Source organism: Anser anser (assembly GCF_964211835.1).
Source record: "Anser anser genome assembly, chromosome: 20".
Classification (NCBI taxonomy): domain Eukaryota; kingdom Metazoa; phylum Chordata; class Aves; order Anseriformes; family Anatidae; genus Anser; species Anser anser.
The window spans coordinates 6812988-6838905 of record NC_139741.1 but is presented as its reverse complement, the minus strand read 5'-3'; the positions used below and the strand labels follow the sequence as shown (position 1 = coordinate 6838905).

General features: G+C 43.1%; 2 protein-coding genes across 18 annotated transcripts in view; one reads left to right on the top strand and one right to left on the bottom strand.

The window, feature by feature from the left end:
• The window catches only part of RFFL (ring finger and FYVE like domain containing E3 ubiquitin protein ligase), a 33074-nt gene extending 24339 nt beyond the window's left edge, over positions 1-8735 (top strand). For 12 of the 16 annotated variants that reach the window (XM_083806641.1, XM_083806640.1, XM_083806649.1 and 9 more), the window contains exons 3-7: positions 1396-1800; positions 3754-3837; positions 4221-4428; positions 5751-5774; positions 6052-8735. In XM_083806641.1, the coding sequence (XP_083662767.1) occupies positions 1396-1800; positions 3754-3837; positions 4221-4428; positions 5751-5774; positions 6052-6233 (903 nt within the window). In that variant the 3' untranslated portion in view covers positions 6234-8735. Of the gene's footprint in view, positions 1-457; positions 568-1395; positions 1801-3753; positions 3838-4220; positions 4429-5750; positions 5775-6051 lie in introns of all 16 variants that reach the window. The other 4 variants (XM_083806645.1, XM_083806646.1, XM_083806651.1 and 1 more) reach the window with 3 other exon arrangements.
• An 836-nt stretch (positions 8736-9571) lies between these two features.
• Positions 9572-25099, bottom strand: LIG3 (DNA ligase 3). Of its 2 annotated transcripts, XM_083806624.1 has the most exons (19): positions 24411-25099; positions 23763-23900; positions 22721-22918; positions 22125-22276; positions 21030-21196; positions 20291-20368; positions 20009-20177; positions 19204-19359; positions 18589-18720; positions 17763-17842; positions 17237-17324; positions 16186-16263; positions 15402-15525; positions 14861-15003; positions 13935-14009; positions 13161-13307; positions 11969-12143; positions 11010-11101; positions 9572-10146 (listed from the first exon to the last, which is right to left on the bottom strand). In XM_083806624.1, exons 1-19 carry the CDS (start codon positions 24949-24951, stop codon positions 9913-9915), a joined length of 2967 nt encoding a protein of 988 aa, XP_083662750.1. In that variant the 5' UTR covers positions 24952-25099; the 3' UTR covers positions 9572-9912. The 2 variants fall into 2 exon arrangements, 1 of the variants encoding a protein (XP_083662750.1); XR_014574312.1 differs by lacking the exons at positions 9572-10146; positions 11010-11101 and adding an exon at positions 12445-12541 and having other exon boundaries at positions 12007-12143.
• Between the last annotated feature and the right edge of the window lie 819 nt (positions 25100-25918).

Below are 25918 nucleotides of genomic sequence, written 5' to 3'. Positions count from 1 at the left end.
ATTAGGACGTTAGGATAAATAGGCAAATTTATGGTGACTCATAGATAGAACAGGGAAAACTATTTATCTCTCCCAAGCAGATGTAGAAGTAAAGGGTATAAATGATAAATATCTAAGCACAGCCTACAACTCTAGTGATACAAGGTGACTGTTGCTGACTGGTCTCTCTGAAGCCTTTTTGATTTTTGCTCCAGCTCCTGCTGGGACAAGCAAACATATGCACAAACCCTTTCAGAACGAGGAACCTCAAAAGAAGGAAAACGTGAGCCTACTTGGCTCATTCCAGAGGTGACCGTTTCAGGGTAGAAATGATGTGCCCTGTCAGGACAAGAAAGGAAATGACATCTGTAGGTGCTGCCTGTTGAGCTCCGTTTCATAGGGCTGCTGGTCTTCTCTGAGACTGAGTAAGCATTCCTTAACCAGCACTGAAATAATCTGGTTCTTTTTTTCCCCTCAGGACTTTTTAAAGGGTGCATAATGTGGCTGTTCTGCTGCTATTCCTATTGGAAAGTGCAGGATTTGACTTCCCCAAGTGTTGAACACTTTCTGCAGAAGTCAACATGGACTGTGAGTGCTTGGAACTTCTGAAAATCGAGCCCTGAGTGATATCAGAACAGAATAAAATATGAACATTAAACAATGGAACTTGATCTGAAAAGTTTTAAAACATCTGGGGCCTAATATTTCCAAAACTTCCAACGCTTTCTGTCTAGTAGCTCATTGCCACACAGCGTGCATATTATTTTTAAAATAAATAGCTGGTTTTGATGAATAAATGTTAAATTCTTTTCTGTTTGTCAGACAGCTCCTCTTATGGTGAAAAGAAGATTCATTTAGTGACTGCAGCAATTTGGAGAGGAAAAAAAGGGTGGGGGGTAGCTTGGAGCATGTACAAAGCAACAGAGAAACGTTTGTAAGTAGTTCCCTCTGATGCTGGAGCTTTCTTACTGCACAGAGCAGTGTTTCGTTGTTTTATGAAGCAATGTATAGCTGGCTGTGATGTACCTTGCAGTCTGCTGCCTCCTCAATCTCTCTTACTTTAATCTGTGGCTTAAACTGGATGAACAGGTCCAGACTGTGGGCAGAAATCTCCTGTCATTTGAGGGAATTGTTTCAGGATATATTTAATTCTGGGTAGGTCTCTAGTGTACGCAGTGCTTCTCTAACATCTGTGAGGAATTTAGTGGTCTGCTCATAGGGTCAGTCCTTTACCTCGCCTAGGAGCATGCACGCATATTTGGCACTTTGTTGTAAATTAGGTTTTGATTATGCCCTAATAGGGGTCACGGCTTATGTTGGCTTCCAGGTGCCAGGGGAGCGCTGCCTGTGGCTGTTGTGCCCTGCTGTCTCAGAGCATGGCAGATCCCTTTGATTCTGTTCCCTTCTCTTCCCCAGCATATCTGCTTGGACTGTAAGAAAAATTTTTGTACGTCCTGCTCAAACCAGACTGAAGGTGGTCCCCTCCTCTGCCACCTCTGTCAGCGTTTCCGAGCCACAGCTTTCCAGCGGGAAGAGCTGATAAAGATGAAGGTGAAGGATCTGCGAGACTATTTGGCACTCCATGAGATTTCCACAGAGTTGTGTCGTGAAAAGGAGGACCTGGTATTTCTGATTCTTGGCCAGCAGCCACTAATTAACCAGGAAGATCAGATAAGAACAAATTCATTTAATACTAGTGCCTCTGGACAGCAAGACTTTGTGATTCTCCCACCGACCAGCACAGCATCTTCTACCTCAAATGATGCGTCTCCAGCGTCTGCAGATTCCATCTCAAGTTCACAAGCTCAGGAAAATCAACAGGTACAGTCTCTAACCCGAAGCATCTTTCGCATACTTGTCCATCTCTGTTTTTGGATTAACTACTAAGATGCTGCATGAGGTTTCCAAGTAGGTAATGTGCCATAAAAGTTTAACACTATGGATGCCTGCTTAAAAAGCAAGAGGGCTTCTGTTTAGAGCAGCTGACAAAATGCTTCAATTGCATTTTACACATGCTTTTCTCAGTTGTGGTGTTTTTTAATATTAATAAATTCGGAGTGAGGACTTCACATATTTTTACAGAATAATTAGGAGAGTTGTTTTACACTGCCATGCTGCTGCACCAAAGTGGAATGTGCCACTTCTGTGGAATTTCTGCACTAGTGGCATTTAATTTGGTGGGCAGGGCTAAGTATAGTGAGCGCTCACTCTGAGAACATCAATATTTTGAAGTCCTTTGAGACATATTTTTTTTGCCACTAGCTACTTCCTGTGACTAATGGTTCCTTTGGTATGTGATGTCTGTGTTGGTGCACAGATCTTTGTGTGTTGATGTTGACAGCTTTTTGACAACTGTATGTAGGTATTAGTTGTTGTTACTCTTGAATTCATGTGCGAGACAGCAAGCACAGTTTAGAGCAATCCTGCAATTGAAACTGCTGGGAAAGCCTATTGTGAGATGGGCAAAGTTTTTGGTATCTCCTGCACCCAGATTAATAGAAGACAAAACCCCAAGCCTGTTGTTAGTCTTCAGTCGACGATGAATGCTGTTCTGAGGAACCTTGTAAAGGGCATTTGAATCTAATTGTTTTTATTGATTTTTGCTTTGTTTGTCTTTCTGCTATCTCGCATGGGAAGTTTACTCAGTGTCTGACATCTGCTCCCAGTCCTGTTACATAAGTTAATAGGTATGTTTAGTTCCTTGTGGACCGGAGCTGTGGAAGCGTCTGTACCTTCTGCTTCCTCAGCAGATATATCTAGTACAAAATAAAGAGGTTCATTATTTTTTTCTCCTTTTTTATTCTATATTATTATTTACATTATTGTTATTATTTAAAGGGCCTTTTTTGTTTCCTGGATATTGTCATCCCAATTTTTTACCTGCACATTCAGCTCTGCAGTCTTCCCTTACTGTCCTGTAATATATTACAGGTTCTTTTCTCGACTGACAGGACACCCTACTACAGTTCAACTCCTTTCATTGTTATTCCTTGACTTTGTAAATATCAACCAGTTATCACCTCTCTAGGATGGTAACATTGCAGTCTCCTTCCTCAGTAGGGAAACCAGAGGGGAAGGATAGCAGCTGAGGGAAGTCAGCTGGAATTACGCTGCAGTTCCTTTCACTTTATTGAGTGCTCTGAGCAACTGCCCCTTCTCCAGCTTTGGTTCTGCTGCTCCTTCATGTAGTGTCTCCTGTTTGTCTGATCCAGAACCCAGCCGAGGAGGTACTTCTGTGTGGTTACTCTGAAGGTGACCTTTGATGATGTCTCTGAGTATTTTTGTGGAGGGGTCTTATAAGGAGTCTTGCACTGATACTTGGTGTGCAGTCAGGCTGTGATATCACACCGGGTCACGTGCTGCAGCCACTTCGCAGTGAAGGATTGCATAGCAGTGCCAGGACTTGCACCGTGACCTTGTCGGGGGCCCTGCTACTGTCTTACGTCCACGTAGATTTTGTTCTCTTCCTGACCCAGCCTCACAAGAACATCATGTGGGACTTTACTGTAAAAGTACTCTACCAGGGTTTAAATTAAGTGGGACTTTGGAGGGTCAGATGCTGCACTTCCATTTTTAAAAATCGTTTTACTCATCTTAAAATTATTTGTTTCTAAGTGCTGCACAGGAAGTATCTTCTGCCAGTGTGCCTAGCTTTTACCTCGTGCTACAGTTTGCCATTCCAGTGGGTGGGGTTTGCAGTTGTACTGAACTATCACGCTTATTTCCCTCTGGACAGAGACATGCTGTTGGTGAAAGCTTTATTTCCTCTTTTAGGCAATTGGGTATGTGTCTCCAAGCCAAGTCGATATGACAGGAGTTGGGAATGCACCAGAAGCACCAACAGAGGAGGAGACACAGGTTTGTGACCTGGAATTAGACAGATAACAAGGAGCACCAAGTTTCCTATGCTGTATTTGCCACCACAGAATCATTACTACAGAGATGGGTGACTAAACAGTAATTCAGCCTGACCACCTGCAGACGCAACCAACCCCCTTCTATAGCATCATCCTGTCCTCCACATACAGAACGAACTGGTGTCACTTGGACACTATAATTATAGGAATGATTTCTTTCCATCTTAGGATTTGTATTTCTGATAAATGGAGGGATTCACAGAATAATCAAAGTTACATGTACATCCAAACATTAATTCCTGCTAGTGCACACGTTGAAAGCTTATTTAAATTGTGGTGCTCGTTGCTGAGAGCAAGAATTGTTCCATCTTTGTTCCCTTTCAGTCTACTCACTCGGGAGATAACCTGGTGCTGGGGAGGAAGGCTTCTCTTTCTGATCTAACAAGCATTGGAGACATCAATGCACTGTCTGTGCGACAGCTGAAGGAAATTCTTGCTCGCAACTTTGTCAACTACAAAGGCTGCTGTGAAAAGTGGGAGCTGTTAGAGAGGGTGACTCGTCTTTACAAAGAAAAAGACCTTCAGCATCTAGGTAAGAAATCTAGCAAGCATGTACCTGTTTTCCCTTTCTGCTAGCAGTTGCAGAAGAGAGTAGAACTTATCTTGTTTCTTTTTCTTGCAAGTGAGAGTAGAGGCACTGTATCAAACTCGAATTACAATGAAAGTGGCAAACTATTTGCCACCGTTTGTGTGTGTTCAAGAGGAGAGCATTATGCAAGCTGTGGAGAGTGATTTCCCCATAGTAGGAATAAAGGAGAACCACATGCCATCCAACTCAGGACTTTGTACAGCTGTGGCAGATCGCGCTGGTTGCTGCAGCACCCACAGAACAGCTGATGTATGGCTACAGACAGGACTGCAAGAGCTAGAGTGAGCTTTCATCACTTGACTTGTGGTAACTGACAAAGTGAGCCAGAAAATGCCTTAGCTTAAACCAGTGAAAAGTAGCTGGTCTGCAGAGAGCAGGCGTGTAGTCAGTGACTGTGGCTCCTGCTTCTGAACAGCTGTGGTTATCTGTCCCTTGGTTCTGTCCTTTTAATCACAAGGGGAACCTTCCTGTGCAGGACCTGCACCTGCTGCGCTTGCACGGTTGACTGATGAAGAGATAGTGGTGTGCTAGAAGTGCGTAGAGAATGCATCTCGCTTGACTTTCAGGTCCCAGTGTGCAATTCTTGGTGATTAGTTTTAAAAACACCCCTCTCTCTTCTCCCCTCCCCTTGACTTGCAAGTTGTTTACAGAAGTATATTTAGAAGTATATTTTAATGCTTTTACTTTAGAGAGAGGTTTGTTTCTTGCTGTTGTCCAAAGCAGTGCTGTTTTTTTAAACATCTCTCCAAGCTTTGTCCTACACATATGATGAAAGATTTAAGACAACCACCTCATTTTTGTGTTCTTTCAGTGCATTTTGTACTTTTGACAGAATTTATCACTTTTTCTTGATTAGTTACCCAGTGTGTGCATATGTCTCAGCTGTGTTCAACAGTATTGGTGAGCTTGTGTAACATCAAAGAAACTGGCAGAAGCGGCTACTTAAAGAGTAGTTCTAGGAAGCTACATTGCATAAATTCCGCCTGTCTTAAAAATTGAGATATCACTCTAGATAGTCGCTTATCTCTGCAAAGCAGTAGCTATTACGTAAGCTCAGTAGAAGAGAAAGTTTCTTGCTCGTTGAAGAACCTGTCCTAATCAGAGAACGTGCAAACCTCTGCATGGGGATCAGGAAAAAGGAGTCTTGTTTGTTTTGGTTTAGTAATCTCCCTTCAAGGCTTTCACCTCCTGCTTAATAGTACTGCTTGAGTAATTTTTCCCAGCTTCTCTTATTCCCACCAAATAATTTTTTCTTTTTGTTGCAGTTTCTGACACTGATGATCAAACAGGTAAGTGATATTCCTAATGTTGCTTCATTTGTGTCGCTGCTAAGAATCTCAGTGGTACTTCTGTTTTGATCATACAGAAAGTACCGTGTAAAAGCTAAAGCCTTCTACTTCTTCCCATTTGACGGAGCAGGTATACCTACATAAATGTAGATGCAAAGGGGATTTTTTTCCAAATCTTCAAAGTACATTAGAAGCCCTTTGATAAAGACAACTCACAGATTGCACAATGACATACCCTTCTGTGTCTCATGCAAACTGTGGTCTCTTGTTCACTTAGGTGGTGCTGGGCTCCCTGGCATGGAGGACAACCTCTGCAAAATCTGCATGGACTTACCCATTGACTGTGTCCTGCTAGAATGTGGCCACATGGTCACCTGCACCAAGTGTGGAAAGCGAATGAGCGAATGTCCCATATGCAGGCAGTATGTGATAAGGGCTGTTCATGTCTTTAAGTCCTAAGCGGAAGACTGGTGATGCCTTAAAGCCTCATCTGCTGTTAGGGAAATGGTCAAAATTACTACAAATAATTAGGTCAGAGATTAGGATGTGGACCGTATTGGAAGCTGGAAGTGAGGGAAGAATGAAGCTTGGGGAAAATTGCTCTTACTCAAGCTATGTTTGGCTGTGCCCTTTCCGCTGTACCGTTTTACACCACAGTGCCTGGACTCCTGGGAGGTTATTGCCAGCAGCAGACAGAAATAATTAACAACTACCATTCTAGAGTAACTTGATCCACTGGTGGGAGATAAACAGATGCCTGTCTTTCCACCACAAGTATTAGATACTGAAGCTTCTGATTTTCCCCTGAATAATAAACAAAATAAGACTGGGGTCTCAAAAAGTGATGTGTTTTGCTGCTACTGAATTCTGATTCTACTTCCCCCATGTTGTTTTTATGCAACATACTACTTACCGTCAATTTAATTTTCAATTAATAAATTTTTTTTCAATTTAACTTCTTATGCTTGCAGGACAGGCAGCCTGCCTCCAATTTCCATATTCAGAATGAGCTTAATTCCAGCCTGGTAGAATTGTGGAAAAATGTACCATTTTATTTGAAGGTGGGCTCTGTATTACTGAAATATGTAAGGGGACTGAGAGACTGTGAAACATACAGCCTTATCTTGCCTGGTGTTTTTTTTTGTTTGTGCCACTAGAAGGGGAATATCTCGTTTGCCTGCTGTTAATTTGTTTGAATTCATAGGCTTCCTTACAATCTATGCCAGTAGTTGCTTTAAAATTGAACTGACTTCATGTGATTAAGGAGTTAAGAAGCTACAGCTTGAGTCTTTCTGGTTTTGTGAGGAAAACGTACAGCTGAAGTGTAAGAATTCTATTGCTACACAATCATATTTAAGTACAGGTGACTTTCTTTTTAGAAGAGACACGAAAGAAGGCAGAGGCAAACTTCATTTCCCCTGAATCAATAAAATGAGCAGAAGTGAAGTGCAGAGGCTTCTGTGTATTAATCAGCTTCCCTTTTTTCAGTTTTAGTCCTCTTGCATTAAGCCTGCTTAGCAAGAACAATTTATTTTGTGATCTTTGTTTGTGAGGGTGGATAAGAGACTCTGTGGTCTGACAGGTGACAATCACAAGATCTTAGAGTTATCCTCGTGAAGAGCATGTTCCTTTAGAAGCCTTACTACAGAAAACTGTAACTAGCCTATTTTTCCCTCAGCGGCCTGCAAGTAGCCCGTCCATTTGGCTGGTAACATGTATAAGTTTCAGAATCTTGATGCCTTAATTTTTCAGCCACTGTGGTACTGCATACTCAGTTCAAGTAATGTGTGGAGTACCTTCTGCTGCAGGCTTTTCCTATCCAACTTTCCCCTTTATGCTCTGATGATCATTGAGCGTTCAAACATACTCTGCATGGGTGTCAGAGGAACAGCATAAAAACAAGTGTTGACTTAAAGCCTCTGGAGTACTGGAAAGTGCAGTTGTAGAAATGATCACCAAAGCCCTCTACTTTTGCAATAAGTGGTAATGAGTTAACAGTAAATTAAACTTCTGTAATATTTAACATGGAATATCACGTGAGTAGCAACTCACTTCTCAACTGGCACAGAGTGGAGGGTCTCTACTTTGCAAGTAGGAGTTAAGCACTTCAGACGAAGAAATCTGTCACTCAGTAGTTAACAGAACCTCTCCACTATTGAGGTGGCCTCTGACCTCGATAAAAAATAAGCTGCTGAGGCTTATTTAAATGAAAATGCTGAGTTTCACCTCTTCCCCTGTTCAGGTTGTTCTCTAATCTTCGGCTTAAGGTTTAACAGCTTCCAGCATGAGGAGAGAACTGATACAATTCAATGCATCATGTTAAAAACATGCAGGTAAGCATTAACTGTATTTACTCTTCAAGAGGTACAGGAATATACATACAAAGCTTTGAACAGCCTCATTAGTAAATTCACTGTGAAAATTCATGTCCTTTTTCGATAAACTCAGGACTGGGGGGTATTTAACAGGAAGAAGATTATTCTCCTGTGGACAGATCTACTTTTATTGTAGAGAGTAGGTTTATTTTCTACAACAGATAAATCAAGTTGCACATCGATGGTTGAAATTTTAGCAATGAGAAGATATACCCACCATGAGTCTGAAGTGTGCTTTCTGAAGGGAAAAGCACTTTTTTTTTTTGACTACACTGTTTCCCTTGCAAAAATGTTTTCTCTTTCATGGATACGACTGACTTGTTTTTAAAGGGAAATCAAAATCTGGAAGAAACTGATTAATAATCCAAAGGAATATAATGATCTAAACTAATAAAGTAAATGGAAATATTTATGTGCTTTATGTACACTGTACATGGTTTAAATATTTTAAAGTTAATATTCTACTTGAAATGGCATGTTTTTCTCTTAAAAAATCCTCTTGGTACTACAATGGTTAAACCTACTAGTTTTGGTACAGAAGTTTGGTTTATAATTTTATAATAAACTTGAAATGTGATTTAGTTAACTTTGTTTTCTGCCTCTGTTGCCAACAAGCTAGGACAAAACAGAAGTACTTCTGATTTTTAACCAGAAAAAAGTTTGGGATACCCTGTGATTAAGTATCATTATAGAGTGGGATACAAACAAGTACGTAGATATTGAAGGGGAAAAAGTTTAACTGAGAACCCTAACTTCATCTTAACTTTATGAATACTACAAAGGGGAAAGTAGTCTGTGAACCCTCAAAACAAAGGCAACTGAGAGGAAATAAACTGGTCAACTTGCATCTACTACACATACACATGCAGTCTGAGCCTGCACCTTCAGAGCTCATGCATATTATCCAGCAAGTGCACATCATCATATGCAAAACAGGTTTTAAAAATGGATTTTTAATTTATTGTTAATTAATATTCAAGTACTTAAGAGTAGTTCTAAACAGCTTCAGTTAAGGAGGTCTCAAATGTTCTACGAGATCCAGATGGCAGAATTCCTGTCTCAGCTTTTACTAATTGAAACATGAAGAGCAAAACCCAAGTAACTTGTTCTAGAAAACAAACACTGCAAGAGGATGATCAAATAATGTTGCACCAAGTGTTGTAAGGGAAGCTTATTTGGTACCTCATTTTTTTAATAGGAAACCTATGCAGAAGTGTAAACTGCTACTGTATTATAGATCTGTGCTGAATGTTACAAGATAGGGGAAAAATAAAAGTCAGACCAGCTGAAGGACATGTCCTTTGTGTAAGTTGTAGCCATGCAGCACAATTATCCTGGTATTACAACCTATAGTTTCAGATATTTGGTGGTCTGGTGTCCTGTCCCGACAGAGAATAACCTTTAGAAAAGATGTCCTGACAGTACAGGAGAAGCTGTTTCAGTTTTATTGCTTTATTTATAAAAATACCCTAACTTTAAAAACCCAAGGAAATGAAACCAGCACCTAGATATTAAGTGCATTGGTCTACATTATGGGCAGAAAAATGGATTCAGCAGTAGTGTCCCTCAGAGTTGTTTTAATTACTTCCATATAGCTGCTATGGATCTTGATAACTACCTCTGATGGACTTGAGCATTTCATTTCCATTCACATCCCCACAGAGGAATCTCACCCTTTCTTCCACCTACCTAGTTCTCAGCTGTTCCCTTCAGGGAGTTCCTGAAGTATAGCAGTGTAAAGACCACTCAGCTGCCCCAGATTGCTAGCATGGGGCTACCAGTCTCCGTTTGCGTATGCATTCCCAGATCCAGTTTGGAGATACACGCTTAGCACCAGGATTCTCATCAATGTCCCCTATAACATGCGTTGCTGAGGCTGTGTCAAACTCTGGCACAAGATCACCATCGTATGCTATGAAGTAGCGACGGATTTTGTTGAAATCCTTCACGGAGGGCGATAGGTACAGCTTCACACCAGTGAATATGTCCAGCAGTGTCTGTGTATTGGGGAAGAGGATGGAGAAGCAAATGTTGATAAAACACTAGATTGGTCTGGAAATCACACTGAATTCTTTAAGGCATGAACAAGTCCACTTGCAGTCCCCAAGGACAGGCATGGGCTTAGAACGATAATGTCTATAAATTAGACTTTGGCCTGCTGTTGAATCATACAGAAGAGTTACACCCATACACCTCCTCTGAAAGCCAGATGCTGCAACTGAGTAGTGCTTCCCTTGCTAAGGGGAATTATTACCCCATTAGCAGCCCTTGCAAATGCTGCCTTTAGTGATGATGTTGATGTGGTCCAGTAAACATGAGCTTAATGCCTTTGCCCTTACAGGCTGATGCTTCTTAGTTAAAATAGGAGAACATAACAACCCTGGGAGTGGACTTGCTGTTTACATCAAGTAGCAAATAGCTACTCCAAGCTTATCAGATAATTACAGCTCTTGTGATTCCTAATCCACTCCCACCATTTGCTGCACAATGAGCTAGAAAGGACGGTTCTCTCCCTTTACAGCTCCCATCTCTTCTATATGCAGTACTCAAGAGCAGCCACTCAGCAATCACAGCACTTTGCCTTTGTAGAGCAGGACATTGTTGGGTGATGAACAGAGCCTTTAGCATAACAAACCCAGTTGTGTCAACTTTGCAGGTAGGGAAGAACAGCTGCAGAAATCTCTTTCCTCTACAAGAGGGCGCAGTGTTGCTATTTATGTCTTTACATCTCCTTTTAATTTAGGGTGCTGCTATGGAAATATTTCAAAGACTTGCCAGATAGAAGGCAAAAGTGAACAGACAATTGAAACAGCCTCAGCTTCTTCCCGCCCCGAAGCGTTTGCTTCCTAGCTGTCCATACCTTCTTTCCATTGTCATCCATCTCAGATGCTTTTCGCTTCTCTCCTCGTTTCTCCTCTGGCTTTTGAGGGGATTCAGTGATTGCTTTAGTGCCTAAAAACAAAAAATTGTCTTGTGATCTTGTCTAGAAAAGAATGAGGATAGGAAAACGTAAAAGGCAAATTTTCCCCCCTTTCTGAAAAAGCTGTGAATTAAAACATAGCTAGTAAGACACGTTTATCTGCTGCAAATTGCCCAGGGCACCTTCCTGCCCTCAGCTCCAAAAGACTACACTGTTGTTCAGCTTTCTGTCTTGCTGTCACCACACTGCCTTTCTGAGACTGCTCAGAACTTTGATACAAGTTATTCCCTAGTGAGCACACTGGTGAAGCAAACTCGTTTCATGTCTTTGCAGTCTAATACCTGGAAATCCCCTCCAGGTGTGCTGTTACATGTACGACCTTCAAATAAAATTAAATACTGTTTCTTGGCCAAAAATGTCTAACCATAAGGCACGTGATCTGCAGGAACAGGAGCAGCAGGTTTGCTGTTCAGACCAGTCTTATACATTCTGTTAAGGACCTTGATCTAAAGATTAAAAGGGACTGCAGTCCTAGAGAAATCACACCAAAGTAATTCTGATACTAGCTATAACTGAGACTCTACAAAGTTCAAGGTATCTTCTCTTGACAGCATTATTTCAGAGAGCTTTAATTGTCGGAATGAGTTGCCTGAGCACCAGCCTTTTAAACAGCATCACCAGTCCTATCAGTCCTGTTGCATCTTTTCCCAATCTCAGCACACCTCAAAGCTGCGGCTATTCAGCCCATGCTATGAATGACACTGGCCAAACCATGGGTCGAATCAGCTTTGCTCATTAACCCTGACATGCATGTAAAAGCGGCCATGGGATCTTCAAGCATCTCACAGAAGGCATAGAATGTATCCTGAGGCTCCTCTCCCTGGGAAGTACTGTCTTACCTTCTGGCTTCTTGGCTTTTGCAGGTGACTTGCTTGGGGGAGTTTTAGTAGTCTTGTGTGGCGTGGAAGACCTGGAATTTCCCTCATTCTCTCCACTGCTGCCAGCCGTGGACTCTTCTTCCTCCCCAGCAACAACACTGAAGTCAGCCTTTTCTTTGGAGAGTTGGTACAGCTCCTGTCCCACCAGAAACAAAGCATTACCTTTAAGCCATAGTGAAATCTCAGATACTGGACATGAGCAGTAATGCATCTGCTCCTCTTGTTTTCCTTTTTTTACCCCCCTGAAGCGTAACTCTCTGCTTTCCACCCAGCTACTTGACATTAAGGGAAGCCATACATATTTTCACCACCTGCTACAGAGCAAGTCAGACTAACTCTTCAGCGCCTGGCTCCCTGGACTGAAAAACAGACAACACCCATTGTCCAACACTCAGGCAACAGTCTGTCTGAGGGTATTTTACCTTTCTCTCCCCTACCTGCACAGGGAGCCAAAAAGACTGCTGGACAGCAGATGGGCTGAATCACTCCTTCCTTCAGTGGCGTAACAAGCACTTGCATCTGCTGTCAGTATCCCTGTAGGCAGTGTGAAGACAGCCCAAATGACAATAACTAGACTGAGAACAGAGCTCATCGACAGCTGACTTACTGCTGGGGATGGCAACAAGCCAACCGGTTTCTATCACTAAAGGAGGTATAGGAGCTGTGTGGGGTGGGTGCCGCACCAGGGATCCAGGCAGGCTGCCATTTGGCCCCTCTGCCGTGGAACTGGGCCAGGCTACCCTTAGTCACTTCCCAGATGCCTCCCCCAATCTCGGCAATTAACGGGAAACTGAATGACCATAACCACTTAAGAGAATAAGGTCACCTCTTTCAGGAAGGAAATTCCTCACCATGAAGGCTGTTATAAGAGCTGATACAACTATCTGCCAGCACAAACTTTCCTGAAAGTGCACAACACAACCCAACAGCTCAAGAGACTCAAGAAGCCCCATGAAAATATAAGATTCACATCAAAATAGTCCAGGAAGCAGGCTGAGCCTAGAATAAATAAGAAAATGTAACATGCCATTGTAGATACTAGTTAGCAAGTATCTTCATTACATGTCCTATCAGTATTTGATTTTTAAAGTACAGACTGCTGCCAGAACTTATCTGCAGACACGCTGCAGGCAAGCATAACACATTAACTCACCTTAAGCTGCGGGAGGTTGGTGGCTGTCTTCCAGTCCTTGTCATCTCGAATGCGGGTGCAGCGAGGGAAGCGAATGGAGATCCCATCTGCAGTGTGGGCTTCTGCTTTAGAGAATTCAGCTCCTGTGATCTCCCATACTGGGGCTTTCTAAACACAGTATCAAGGAAGAAAGTCATGTCGCATTCTTGTGCTCTCATGAACTAACATTAATGCATTTGAATTCCACTACTTCTTAAAAAACAAACAAACAAAACAAAACAAAAAACCACCCCACATTTTACTCCCCCTCCCAGAACAACAGAGCTCTACAAGGACCCTCTGGGCACCTTGTGTCAAAAGACTTCTATTTTCTTTTTTCCAATGACTCAGAGATCCTCAGCCAATACACAATGCCAATTTATAAATAACACATGTTCTGTCAGACATGCATGGCACAAAGCATACTGGTAAATTTAGTAAAACAACAATAGCAACTTCTGGGTTACGAGTGTGCTTCATCTGTTTTAACTGCACTTTAATTGCTTATTTAAAGTAGATTAGTTCACTTCTGGGAAGGATTTGATGCACAAGAGTGTCTCCCAGAGGTGCTGCTGGTATGATTTCCTCATGAAGCTCTTAGCCTCAAATGCACATGCAAGATTCAGATAAGAAGTTGTGCTTAATTTCCTGTTCCAAGCTTAGGACTAATTTTTATAACAGTGACAATCTGTACACTTACAAAAAGTATGTTTGTATATCATGGCTGGGAAACAGTCATTTAATGTCAGCACTTACCTTTGGATCTGGGACAATGAAGTCTGGGTAGTAGATTTTGTTAATTTTTAGCCAACTTGGAATTTTACTGGGATCCTATTAAGAGCACAAAAACAAAATGATAGCACTTATGATCATGTACGAACCTAGTCCTACAGAGGAGGTTCCTGAAAGAAAATGTGGTAGCAAATTAGCAAATACGTATTTCATTGCTTTTGTATGGATGAAATTTGCTGCAGCATGCAGCGCAAGGTGCATGGACCTGCAGCAGTTCCTTTCATCTAGAGAATCACAAAAATTTCTTGCAACGCATCTGTCAACTACTGTCATCCCAAACATAAAACCACTACCACATTACTCTCCAATTGTAATTCATGTAAAACCAGACATTTTCAAGATTCTATACCCTTGATGCAAATGACCTTCAAGATGTCAAATGAATACTAAAATTCAGCTGTTTGTATGTCAGGTCTTGAGAAATAAGATTTGTCACCTTTATCAATCACTCACAAAAGACGTCTAACTCCAACATTTCAGGTTATCTAGCCGCAAGACAACAGCCTGACAAGCATTTCTCACTTGCAGCCCCATCTAGTGACTGTCTTCACGGATTGCAATATGCCAAAAAAATGGTACTTGCGCTGCTCTTCCCAATAAAACTTTGAGCAGGAACCAGATGGTGCCTGGCTTCCCACTCAGTGTCTGAGTACAAATCTCAGGCAGTGCATCATCTTCAGGAGATGGCTGCACCTACATCTCAGTTCTCATGTAGGTTTTTAGAGCAATTTACCCAGTTTAGCTGTAATTGAGACACCGTTCAGTCCTGGCAGAGCACTTCAATTCTGCATTTAATCAGCACCTCAATTGCAGCTCAGCAGGAGGAAGCTTTTTACTAAGTCCTTTGCTGAGCATTCCTTTGATCGCCTCCATGCCAGAGGCCATCTCACCTTGCTGATCTTCACCATATCCAGCTCTGTTTGCAGACGGGCCAAGGTGGCATCGTCATGGCCACCAGCACACTTGGTCACAGTACACCACTTCTCACTCTTGGGATCATAGCAGCCCATGAGGAAAATGGACATCATCCCACCTGTAGGAGGGGAGAGCACAGTGGTTCACATCTTCTACAGGATAAGCCACAGCTTTTTAAAAAGAAAGGTAAGGAACCAAAACTCTTTTTCATCTTTGGGAGCTGAAGGACCTTGGGTCTGTGATGGCTTCACAGCATCAGCACATACAAAAAGCTGAACAGAGAGCCTTTAGTCAAGAAGACCAACCCAAGACCTAATGCTTTTCTGTGCCAACTAAGCCACAGTGAAGTCAGACAGCTTGCAGTAGCCTGGGATGCGATGGGCTGTGGCAGACAGTCACTGTAAGAGCCAGTCTTACGGTAGGAGTCCAAATGCTACAGAAAGCCTGGAGTAGGAAAAAGCTTGAGATTTTTCTGAACTGACAGATCTCTGACTTTAACTAACTCCAGAGACTTACCTTTACTGCCTTGCCCATAGAAAGCTCCCAGCACCACCAAGTCTGCTGTGTCAGCCATTGCACCCTCATTTAAGTAGTCCTTTTTCACTTTCAGCCAGTGCCGTTTTCCTGGTTCATAATTACCCTGTGCAAAACAAGGCAAGAACCCCTCACTCAGAAAGCAACCCACCAAACAAATGATATCCTGTCTCCTCAGATGGCCCTTGCTTTTATGCGGCTTAGCAGTACCAGAGCACTGAAGTGCTCAGATATATAAGGAACAACTTGGACTGGATGTCAGCACATACAAGTATCCAGAAATGTTTCAAGGATGCCCAGCCTTGTATGATTCATTCACAGACCTCCAAGCACTTCACAGAAGTGGTGACTGCACTGAGCAAAGCAGAGAATCACATGAGGGACTAGCAGCAGAGCTGCAATTAAAATGCTGTTCTGGTTACCAGTTCAGTAATCTGCATGCTGGACCATATTGCTACAGGTGCATACAAACAGACTTGATGGTTCAAAAAGTTTCAGGGACATCAGGAAATTCAGAAAAGTGGAATTCTGTCTAATGACAGAAGATAGCCAAGAGAAGAACAAAGGAAAAGCAATACCAGAATTCAGGAAAGAAATGACAGTAACTGAGATTCAGGTAAAGCTACTGCATATCCCCCTTCAAGCATTGTTAAAAACCTCTTAAAAACAGAAAAGGGCTCAGTTCAAACCTAGATTAAGTACGCAGCACTCTGTTTTTACTCCCTGATTCCCAGCATAAACCAGTTAGGAATAAACATGCACTTGCCTTTATATCTTTCAACACCAGTCCTTCCAGTCCTTCACGGATGACTCGGGTGATCATATCTGCCAGATCCGAAGCTTTCTGTAAAGGAAAGGAATTGTGGAAAGACCAAGACTGTCAAATGGCTGTGGTCATCAGGCTTTCTACTTGGAGTGGTAGCACTGAAACTAAAGCAACTACAGAGAGATGAGCAGGTAATTTAATAAAATAGTTTTCCAGGGAGGGTCCCATACCTGTTCTCTTTGCGGCACATCCAGTAACTAAGCTAGGAATATGTCCCAAGAAAAAAATAATTGGCTAACTTAAAAAAAACCAAAAAGTACTCCCCAGAGATGAGGTAGCCACACTGACTTTGTGTCCTAAGCATGTCCCATATACTCAAGATCAGATCTTCTGAGCCAGCAGTTCCTGTTTACTTCTCTGTCCAACTGCTCTGGGACACAGTCTTTTCTTCTTCCCAAAATGCTACCTCTGCCCTAAATGTCCAAGCATTTTTCCAGTAAAAGCAACGTGCTCCAGAAATCAGCAGCAGGGAAAAATGATGGGACATACGGCTGTGCATAACAATCAAAGGAAAAAAAAATTGAGCATGTTGGTGTCTAAATGCAGTTTTTAAGCACTCAGGATTTATCTGTGCTACAAAAGTAAGAGCTGTGTGGCACTTGAAGTTGTCAGTTTGTGTGCTGGAAGCAGTCTAGTTCCCTTCAATCTTACTTCAGTCTTCTCTATGTAGCACAGCATTGCAAATTACAGACTAAATTACAACAGGCTGGTCCTAACAATATCAAAGTTGCAATGTTTCAAAATTATTAAGATGACAGAAAAAAAGATGTGCAAGTTAAAACTCTACTAAATTTGGTTGTAGCTGAGACAAGACACTAGCCTAAAAATTCTTGTACACAGACCATATGCAGAACCCATTTTGATAGACATGGAACTGCTGGATTTGCAGTCTTAATTATACAAAAGTCCGTGTGGTAAAGGAGCAGTGAAGTACTAAGACTACAACCTATGAGATCACCATGTATACTGTCTTATTTAACATCAGACTCACTGAGACATGCTTCATCTCTGAGAAGAGGATCCGGTTGGGGATTTCAACCATGTTATCATGTAGAAACTTGCGACGCTCGCGCAGAGGCCTGGAACATAGAGATAGATAATTAAGGATATGCAATGAATTTCAACATGAAGTACCAGTCACGTGAACAGTGCGAAAAGTTATTTAAATAACTAAATGATTTATTCTGCAGAGTTCTAGAACAGACAATCAATTCTTTTAGCATTCCTCCAGGAAAAAAATATAAAAATAGAAATCTGTAAGACGAGTGTATTTAGTTTCAGAGGACATGAGATAAGCTGAGTACTGAACCCCACTGAGCTCAGCTGAAATACAGTTACTATAGCGATGTCCCTTAGCGCAGCAAGGATTACCCCATGCTGTCTTGAATTTACAGAGGTAAATGGGCAGCCTTAACAGACGAAGTGAACTGCTGCTTCTGCAGTGGTAGCGTATTCCAGCAAGTTCATGCTGGGAAACCTGTCAGGCTACTTACTCTCACACTGTGCCACACACATACCTGTCCATCAGGCTGATGTCATTGAAATAGATGCAGTCAAACACAAACAAGCAAACATTGGCGTCTTGGAAAGCAGCTTTCTGCAAGACAATTAAGATCAATTAAAGGAAATCTGCACTCATAGCAGCATGGAGTTTTAGAAAAAAAATCACAAACAAAGAAGATGTATTTTTATCCCCACAATCTTATAATCTTTTAGCTATAATAAGCATAGGCTTCAGATTTAGACCAAATGCATCAGAGCACAAAGAAAATAAAACATGTTAATCTCCTATTGACAGAGAAATAACAAATACAAATGACTTCGGGCAAGCTAACATCCATCACTACTGCTGCAACAACAACAAAAACAAGCATTCTGGAGACTTCAGATTAATGTCTCCTTTAACTTGAAATACTTACAGTTTAATTGTCACTTTACTGTCCTCATCCTAAACGCTATTTAATCTAGACATTCTTATATGGACTACATATATATCTGCATCATTCTGTCCTCTCATCTGCTATATATTGCTACAGGCAACTATAAGCAATGACAGAATTGCAAGATCTTCCTTTTTTTTTTTTTTCCTAAATCTTGAGCTGAAGTTTCTTGCTATCTTGCCTGTGATTAAGTTAATATCAAATCTATTGTATTATAACAGTACCTTTTCTTTAAAATCAGGCTTCTCAGGGATCTTATTTTTTTCCAAATTCTCTAGTAAGCACCAGATCTCTTAAATTAGCCTGTGATAACAGAACACATGCTAGTGTGTTTAAGTCAGCAGAATAACAGCCTTACAGCCTCCAACTATAAAAAAGGATTCATTATTTATTTATTTTTTACCTTATGCACACCAAGAGTCCCAAAAGGAAGTGGCTTGCCAGTTTTGTTATCAATTAGAAGAACTTCCGAATCCAGGATCATACTGTGCCCGCCAGGGAAAGCCTGGGGGATGAAGTCCTTAAAATGTGCTACCTTGAGGGAGAAGAAAAAAAAAAAAGAAGAAAAATAGATGTCTACTAACTGAAGAGATGGACTCACTCCAATGCAGATGTTCTCTCCAGAAGTCTCTGAGGCATGTGTATGCATATCTGCACTAACTTTACTTTCTACTACAGCACAGACTACTAGCACAGTCTATAAATAAAAAAAGGAGACTTGAACAAATATAACAAAGTCACTCAGCTGGCTTAAAGTCAACCCAAATGCACTGCACAAAGAGGACTTGAAAGCAGGTAAGTTAACTGTAGTTTCAAGGCTTAACAGCCACCAAAACAAATTGGTTACAGTTCTATTAAATGTTGCTTTTCCAGATTCAAGTATCTGCAGAAATTAAACAAGAAATCCTACAACAAAAGGCATCTTCCTTGCCTATAGGAACTTGTGAAATTCAGTCATATTTATGGAGGAGAAGGGTAAAATCTGGCACAAAAGATGGGGCAATTTATAGGTGCTTACTTTGTGAGGAAGGACAGGTTTGAGGCTCCGGCTGAAGTAGCTGAAGTGATCTCCATTTTTATGGACCTGCACTCGCTCACCATCGTATTTGATCTCCGCATACATGCCATTTGGGCACTTCTTCATGGCATACTCAATTGACTTGCAGGCTTCAGCCTTAGAAATACGGAGAGAGAAGTTCAAAATAAATTTGGCTGACATGTTTAAAAACAAAGCTACTCCTACCTAATTTCATGAATGAACTATCAAGTCCTTTTTACATCTTTCTGTCCAGGGTTTCTGATATCCAGTCCAGATTTTCCCTTTCTTAATTAGTCATTTACTTTAAATTGTCTGAATATGCTCAAGTAATTATAGTTTTTCAGTGTTTATCTCCTCCAGATGCCTGAAGGTGCAAGTTCTGTGCCTTTTGTAGGAGTGCACTTAGCTCAGAAGTAGAATATTTATCTCCTATTTGTTCAAACAAAAAATAAACAAATCTCCAATCCAACAAAAAGCTTAGAGCATTTCCAAATAAAGGATCAACTTCTGGGATGATAGCAAACAAACCAACACAGACAAGTCACTTCTGGACTGAAATCAAGTCAAGATTTAGCTTCTGCAGCATCACTGAAGCTGCACTAAATACTGGCCCTGTGGCAGAAAACACTAAAAAATGGCATTATACCTAAAAATCAGCTATTAGCTCCCACTACATTTAATCACTTGTCTACTGATTCCCAAAGGTGACAGCCTCTGACAGCGTATATGAGAACTCCATCTCTTCCTCTGCTGTAGGTCACCATTGCGGGGGAGCCAACGTTACCAGCATGGGCTGCACTGGGGTCATCAGGGAGGCCTGCACGCTGAGGGTTCGCTTCAGCCCTGGCATCTTCTCGGCCTCCTGCTGGTTCTTCAGGACTCGCTCTACCACATCCTGGAGGTTGCGTGACGCTTTGAACGCCTCGTAAGCATTTGGATCCAAAGCATCCAGCCTTTAACAAATCAAGGACAGGAGCAAAACACATCAATCTCAGGTCTGCTGCCCATGGCTTATGAGGCTAATGCTCACTTCTGCTTTTATCTCACAACAAAAGGTGGGACTTACACATGCTTTGCACCAGCATTCATTTTCAGGTCATGCTTAATTAGCCTGATGATGCATTTCAGGTCGTTGCCCGTACATCTGAAGTGAGAGAGAAGATTCAGAGATAGTAGACACTTATCTGCACTACTTTCCAGCTGAAAAAAGGAAACTGGGCAAGGCCTCCATAAAAAGAGGTCCTTCCCTTCTGTAGGGTTTAAGCTCCAAGGAGTAAGTGTTTTATTAGTGACACAGAGGCACAAGAGTAACACAAATGGCTTTTTAGCATATTCACATTTGAATGCCAATATTAATTCTGCCTCTGTGTTGAAACGCCTTCCAAAATTGTTAGTTAATGCATCAAGAGTAAGTTTAGTAATATCAGCTTCAAATCAACACAAACTATGCCAGACCAAGAACCTTCAACACGTCCAAATGGCTTGAAGACTTTTCCCAACTTACTTAGGAACAGCAACTTGATTTACAGCTAAGTACCATTAAGGCAGTTTTGCAAGCCATTTGTCTAGTACTGATACAATGTCTTGACAGACAAGGATGAAATTCTGCCATGAACAGGAGCCATACATGTTTCTCCATGCTATTCAGAGGTCAAGGAGTCAATCAAACCACTGATAGCGGCTTACAGATGTAAAGTTCAGTCTCTGTGGTTTATGATTAATTTTTCACCTGTTCTAGTCTGTGAACTATTGATAACCACTACTAGTTTTAGTCTAAACCTTCAGAGGCTGTTTAGATTCCTTACCTGCGAGTGATATCGTGCAGCACACTTTGCTGGTCATCTTCCTTAGTAAGCTTTGATAGCTGGATTAGGAACTCATCTACCTCTTGGATGGTCAGGAGACTTTTAGCTGCCGGAGGACAAGACTTGCTCTGTTCAAAGAAGAGGCGTATGGTCTCGGAGACATCTCCCTGTCTCCAAAAAAGAAAATGAGAGTCAGAGCTACACGTAGAGAACGGGTAAGACACCACCAGTAAGTAGAAGAGGGCACATGAATGATGCTCCAATTGCATGAAGGAATTGTAACCAAACATTGGAATGAAGTTGCCATGACACAGAGTACATCTTTTCAGCTATTTCACTTGCAAAATAAGATATGTAAGAGCACCAGTATCACCTCGTTGATGCTTTTCTTTTCTTTCTTTTTTTTTTTTTTAAATTACACTGCTGCAGCACCACAGACCCTCTATTTCCTCAGGATAAATCCTCTTGTAAAACAAAGAATCTCAATCAGTCTAGTGAAGTCTCTAGAAGGCAGTATATACCAAGGCAATAAAGATAAGAGAAAAAATTATATTCACTAGCTAATTAACCAACTTCTTCCATCTTGCACTAGAATCAGAAGCATGTATAATCAATTATCAGTTCCTATGCACGGGAATTAAATGCACACATCCAAGCACTGGCGATAGTACAAACCTAGCCTAATCCCATAAGCCAACTTGAGCTCATAGGAACAGGTCTATTAATTGAGTCAGTTTTTGATATATGTGATATTAACAAAAGCAATATAAAACATTTAAAAAGAGAAATATACTAGACAAAGCAGTTTAGACAAAGCAGGTGCAGCCTAATTTGCCTAGATATTTTAGTCTTGCTTTTTAAAGCTTTGCAGGTGAGTTCAAGTCTTGCTTTCTGTTCAAACATCATTTTCTAAAGCTTCCAGGTGGCAGAAAGCTCTATGAAAACTGCTAAAACAAACAGAACAGAAAAGATTCACTGTCTCCCACTCTAACAGTTAAGCTAACAATCTTTCATGTGGGGGAGGGGGGGAAGAATACAATTTCCAAACCAAGGGACTGAACAGCACAAATGAAGAGAACTGCTGTCTGTACTCACCTGTTCCAGGTCCCGGATCATTTCCTCTTGGCTGCAGTTAAAAATCCTACTAAACAGCTTTACAATCTGCTTATCGTTCAAGTTGTAAACAATTTTAATGACGCCTGGTAACAGCAGCTTAATGGTCAGGTATACGTCACCATGAAAACCATCTGGAAAAAAGCACAAACCATTAGAAACTGTCACAATTTATTTTCATCTACAGTTAGTTGTGCTCGTTAGCATGACTGGGGAAAAAACAACACAGCTGGGGCTTACCTGTTCCACCACGTTGTTCTGCTTTACATGAAAGGCCATTTCTCAGGAGAAACACCCACAGTTTCCCTCCAAATCTGATTTCAGCACTAAATTTGATGGCACTTACGAACATTTGCCACTGTCCTGGCCCGAGTCATTTTCTTATCTGATCTGAATTTGTTTTTCAAAAAACAGTTCATGTTGCAAATTTTATCCGCATCAGTTCAGAAATTATCACAGCTAACAGCTTGGACTACAGAGCAATCAGATTTTAATTCACCCTTGCTTTTGCAATAATACTTGGAAGTTTAATTTTGAGAGGGCTTTCATATGCAGAAAATACCACACAAGAATCGTACCTCCTCCAGTTCCCTTCTTCAGGAAGTCCTGGATGATCTGCGTTTTCACATTATAGCTGGGCTTGTCGGCAACCATGGCGCAGAGCTTCCTGAACTCTCGCAGCAAGCAGTCTTTGTGCTTCGGATCACTTTTTTTTGCAGACAGACTAGACTTGTGGGAAGAGTTTGCAGGGACATCTTCTGAATTCTTTGGCTTGGCTGAATGAAAGATAAAAAGTTTTTTTTTTTTTTTTTTTAAAGTAGATGGGGCGGACTTTGAAGATGAGGGCGCCTGGCAATCTGAAAAGAACAACCCCAGTATGGTGACAAAGCTTTGGAACTGAATAATGAGGTGCTACACCAAAATTTGTGACCTTAAATTTTATTTACATTTAAAAAATGTACAATTTTTTCCAGTATTCTTACTCTTCACAGTACACCAGATTTTTATGGACCTTAATTCTACCAAACATGGCTAGGCCTTCGTGAAAAGGAATTCCTGCTGGCAGACACTTCTATTTGATTTCTATTTTATACGTCTTCCCCCTTCACAGAAGCATGTTTGCCTAAGATCACTGCTAAAATGCGGGAAAAAATTTCAAGAACTCTTTTGTTGACATCTGTCAAGCATTTATCAAAAATAATCCAGTGATCAAAATAAAAAATCATAAAACAATTTAGTCCACTAACAATAGAGCTAAGCCTGGTTTCCCACAGGCTCATATTCCCTGTACCTCTAACTCTTCTACCTGGGCTATCTTTAGCCTGTACCCTCACAATTCGACTGAAATTAGCCAGTGGACAAATAGCACTGGAGTCACTCTGACGACGTGGGTTACTGCATAAACTGTGTTTCCTTGGGAATATCAGAAATGCAAGCATCAGTTCTTTCAAAACTGACAGCCTACAAAGGCGGTCAAAATTTTTGGCAAACGTGATAAAAAATACTTAAAACTAAACCACCTTCTGCAGAGCAAAAAATGACTGAACTAAGTTAAAAAAACTTCTGATGCTGGTATTGGAAGAAAAGTATTTCCCAGAATCAGTTTCTTTTAAGTCCTACCTGTGAAGCCAGAGAACTTCTTCGGATTGACAGCAGCTAACGGATCCTTTGAGGGACTGGTTATTTGTCCTGTGGGAGTGAGCTTAGCTTGGACTGTTGCTTTTTTCTTTGGCGTACTTGCAGCCTTGGTAGTAGCTTCTGTAAAACAGCAAGGTAAGGGTTTGATCCAGCAGTCAGAAACAATCTCCGACATCCCTCAACATATACAAGATATACTTGTATAACAAGTATAAACACGTCCTAAAACAACTGGGGACAGAGTCGCATTTCTCAGACAGTAGAAGATAAAAAAACTGGGTAACTTACTAAAGATCATGAGAAAGATAAAACCAGAACATAACTGATGCTTTCTGGTGGCATTTATCTGAAACTTTAAGCGCCTACATGTGGATTAAATCACTTAGACCTTCTGCACAGTCAGCTGAGACAAAAGAAATTACAAAGTGTGATTCTAGAAGTGCCTACTTCTTCCCTTTACTTTAGGGCTAAGGCACAGATCAGACAGAGAGCACTACCCACCTTTTCACGAGACCACACCAGCAAATCAGCAAGGATTACACAGTAAATGCATGGCTGCGTGGCAGTCGGTGGCATGTTTTAAAAATGAGCAGGGCTGAAGAGCGGCCCAGGCCCTGCCCCGTGCCTCACCTGCGATGTGCTTGTGGATTAGCTCCTTCTCCTCGTCCTGCAGCTCCTCCCAGCCCTCCAAGTCCGTGATGTCCTCGATCTTCTTGGTGGTGGCGCGGGCCTTCTCCAGCTTCTCAAACATGCACCTGACGTGGTACCACTCCTTCATCTCCCCGCCGGACTCGGTGAAGGGGTTGGGCACGATCTTCCCGATGCGCACCGTGCCCTTCACCAGCTTCTCCTTGCACTTCTTGCAGCCGGCCGTGCCGCGCTTGGCGTAGTCCACGCAGTACCGCTGCTCCGCCATCGCCCCCCCCGGGGCCGGGCAGCCCCCCGGCGGCCCCGCGATCACCGCCGGGAGCCCCCCTCCGACCCTGCCGCCCCTCTCCGCCCCCGGGCGGCCTCCGCAGGCTCCGCTCGCCGCTAACCGGCCCCGGGGGCTGCCCGCGGGGGGGCAGCGGCGGGGCCCCGCTGAGGAGAGCGGCGGCCGGCAGAGGCCGAGGGCCGCGCCGCGACCGAGCACCCGGGCAGCCTGGGCCAGAGCCCTGCCGCCAACGGGCATCCGGCCCCCGCCGGCGGCGCTGCGAGAGGCGGGAGGCGCCCGGTGCTGAGCCCCGCGCCCGCCGCCCCCCTTCGCTCCCCTCACGGGCCCCGCAACCGCCCCTCGCTGGGCCCCGGCCGCGCCGCCTCCGGGCTTCCGTAGGGCGCAGTGCGCGTGCGCCCCGCCGCTACCGGCAGCCCCTGAGAGGATCCCGGGGCTTGGCCGCGCCCCCCCGCGGCAGGTCCCGCCCCTCGGAGCGGCGGTGGCCCCGCCTCTGGCCCCGCCTCGCGCCGCTTCCCGCCTCTGGCCCCGCCTCACGTTTCCCGCCTCTGGTGCCTCTGAGGCGACGCCGCCATGCGGGCGCCTGGAGGGGAGCCCGGCGCCATCTTGGCGTGGGCCTGAGGCGATGCCCGCGGCCCGCTGAGACTGCTGAGAGCGCCGCACCGCCTTGGTTCTGGTCTGAGGTGCTGCCAGGTCACCGGGGCTCCTAAGCGGCTCCCCTGGGAGGGTTTTGGTGTTTTGGATACGCGGGGCTGAAGTGCTGCTGTGTCACCCGGCCTTCAGAACAGCTCCTCTGAGAGCGCTGTGCTGTGTCAGCGTGGGTCTGAGGCACTGCCCTCTCATGGGCCTCACAGTATTCGTCCCCCCAGAGCGTTACACGCTGTTTGTGGAGGTCTGAGGCGCTGCTGTGTCACCTGGCCTTCAGAAGGGGACCCCTGGAGTGCTGTGCCCTGTCTGCCCCAGCCTGAGGCGCTGCTCAATCACCCGGCCTCGTGAAACTGGCCATCCAGGAGCATTGCGTTGTGACTGTGTGGGGCTGGGGCGCTGCCCTCTGTCTGCCTTCCCCACATGGGGACTCCAGGAGCACTCTCTCACGTTTGACCAGGCCCTGAGGTACTGCGCTGTCCCCTCAACTCCCTGAAAGTGCCCCTTATCTCAGCGCAGGGGGGCATGTGCCCGTGGTCTCGCTGCTGGCTCTCTGGGGGTT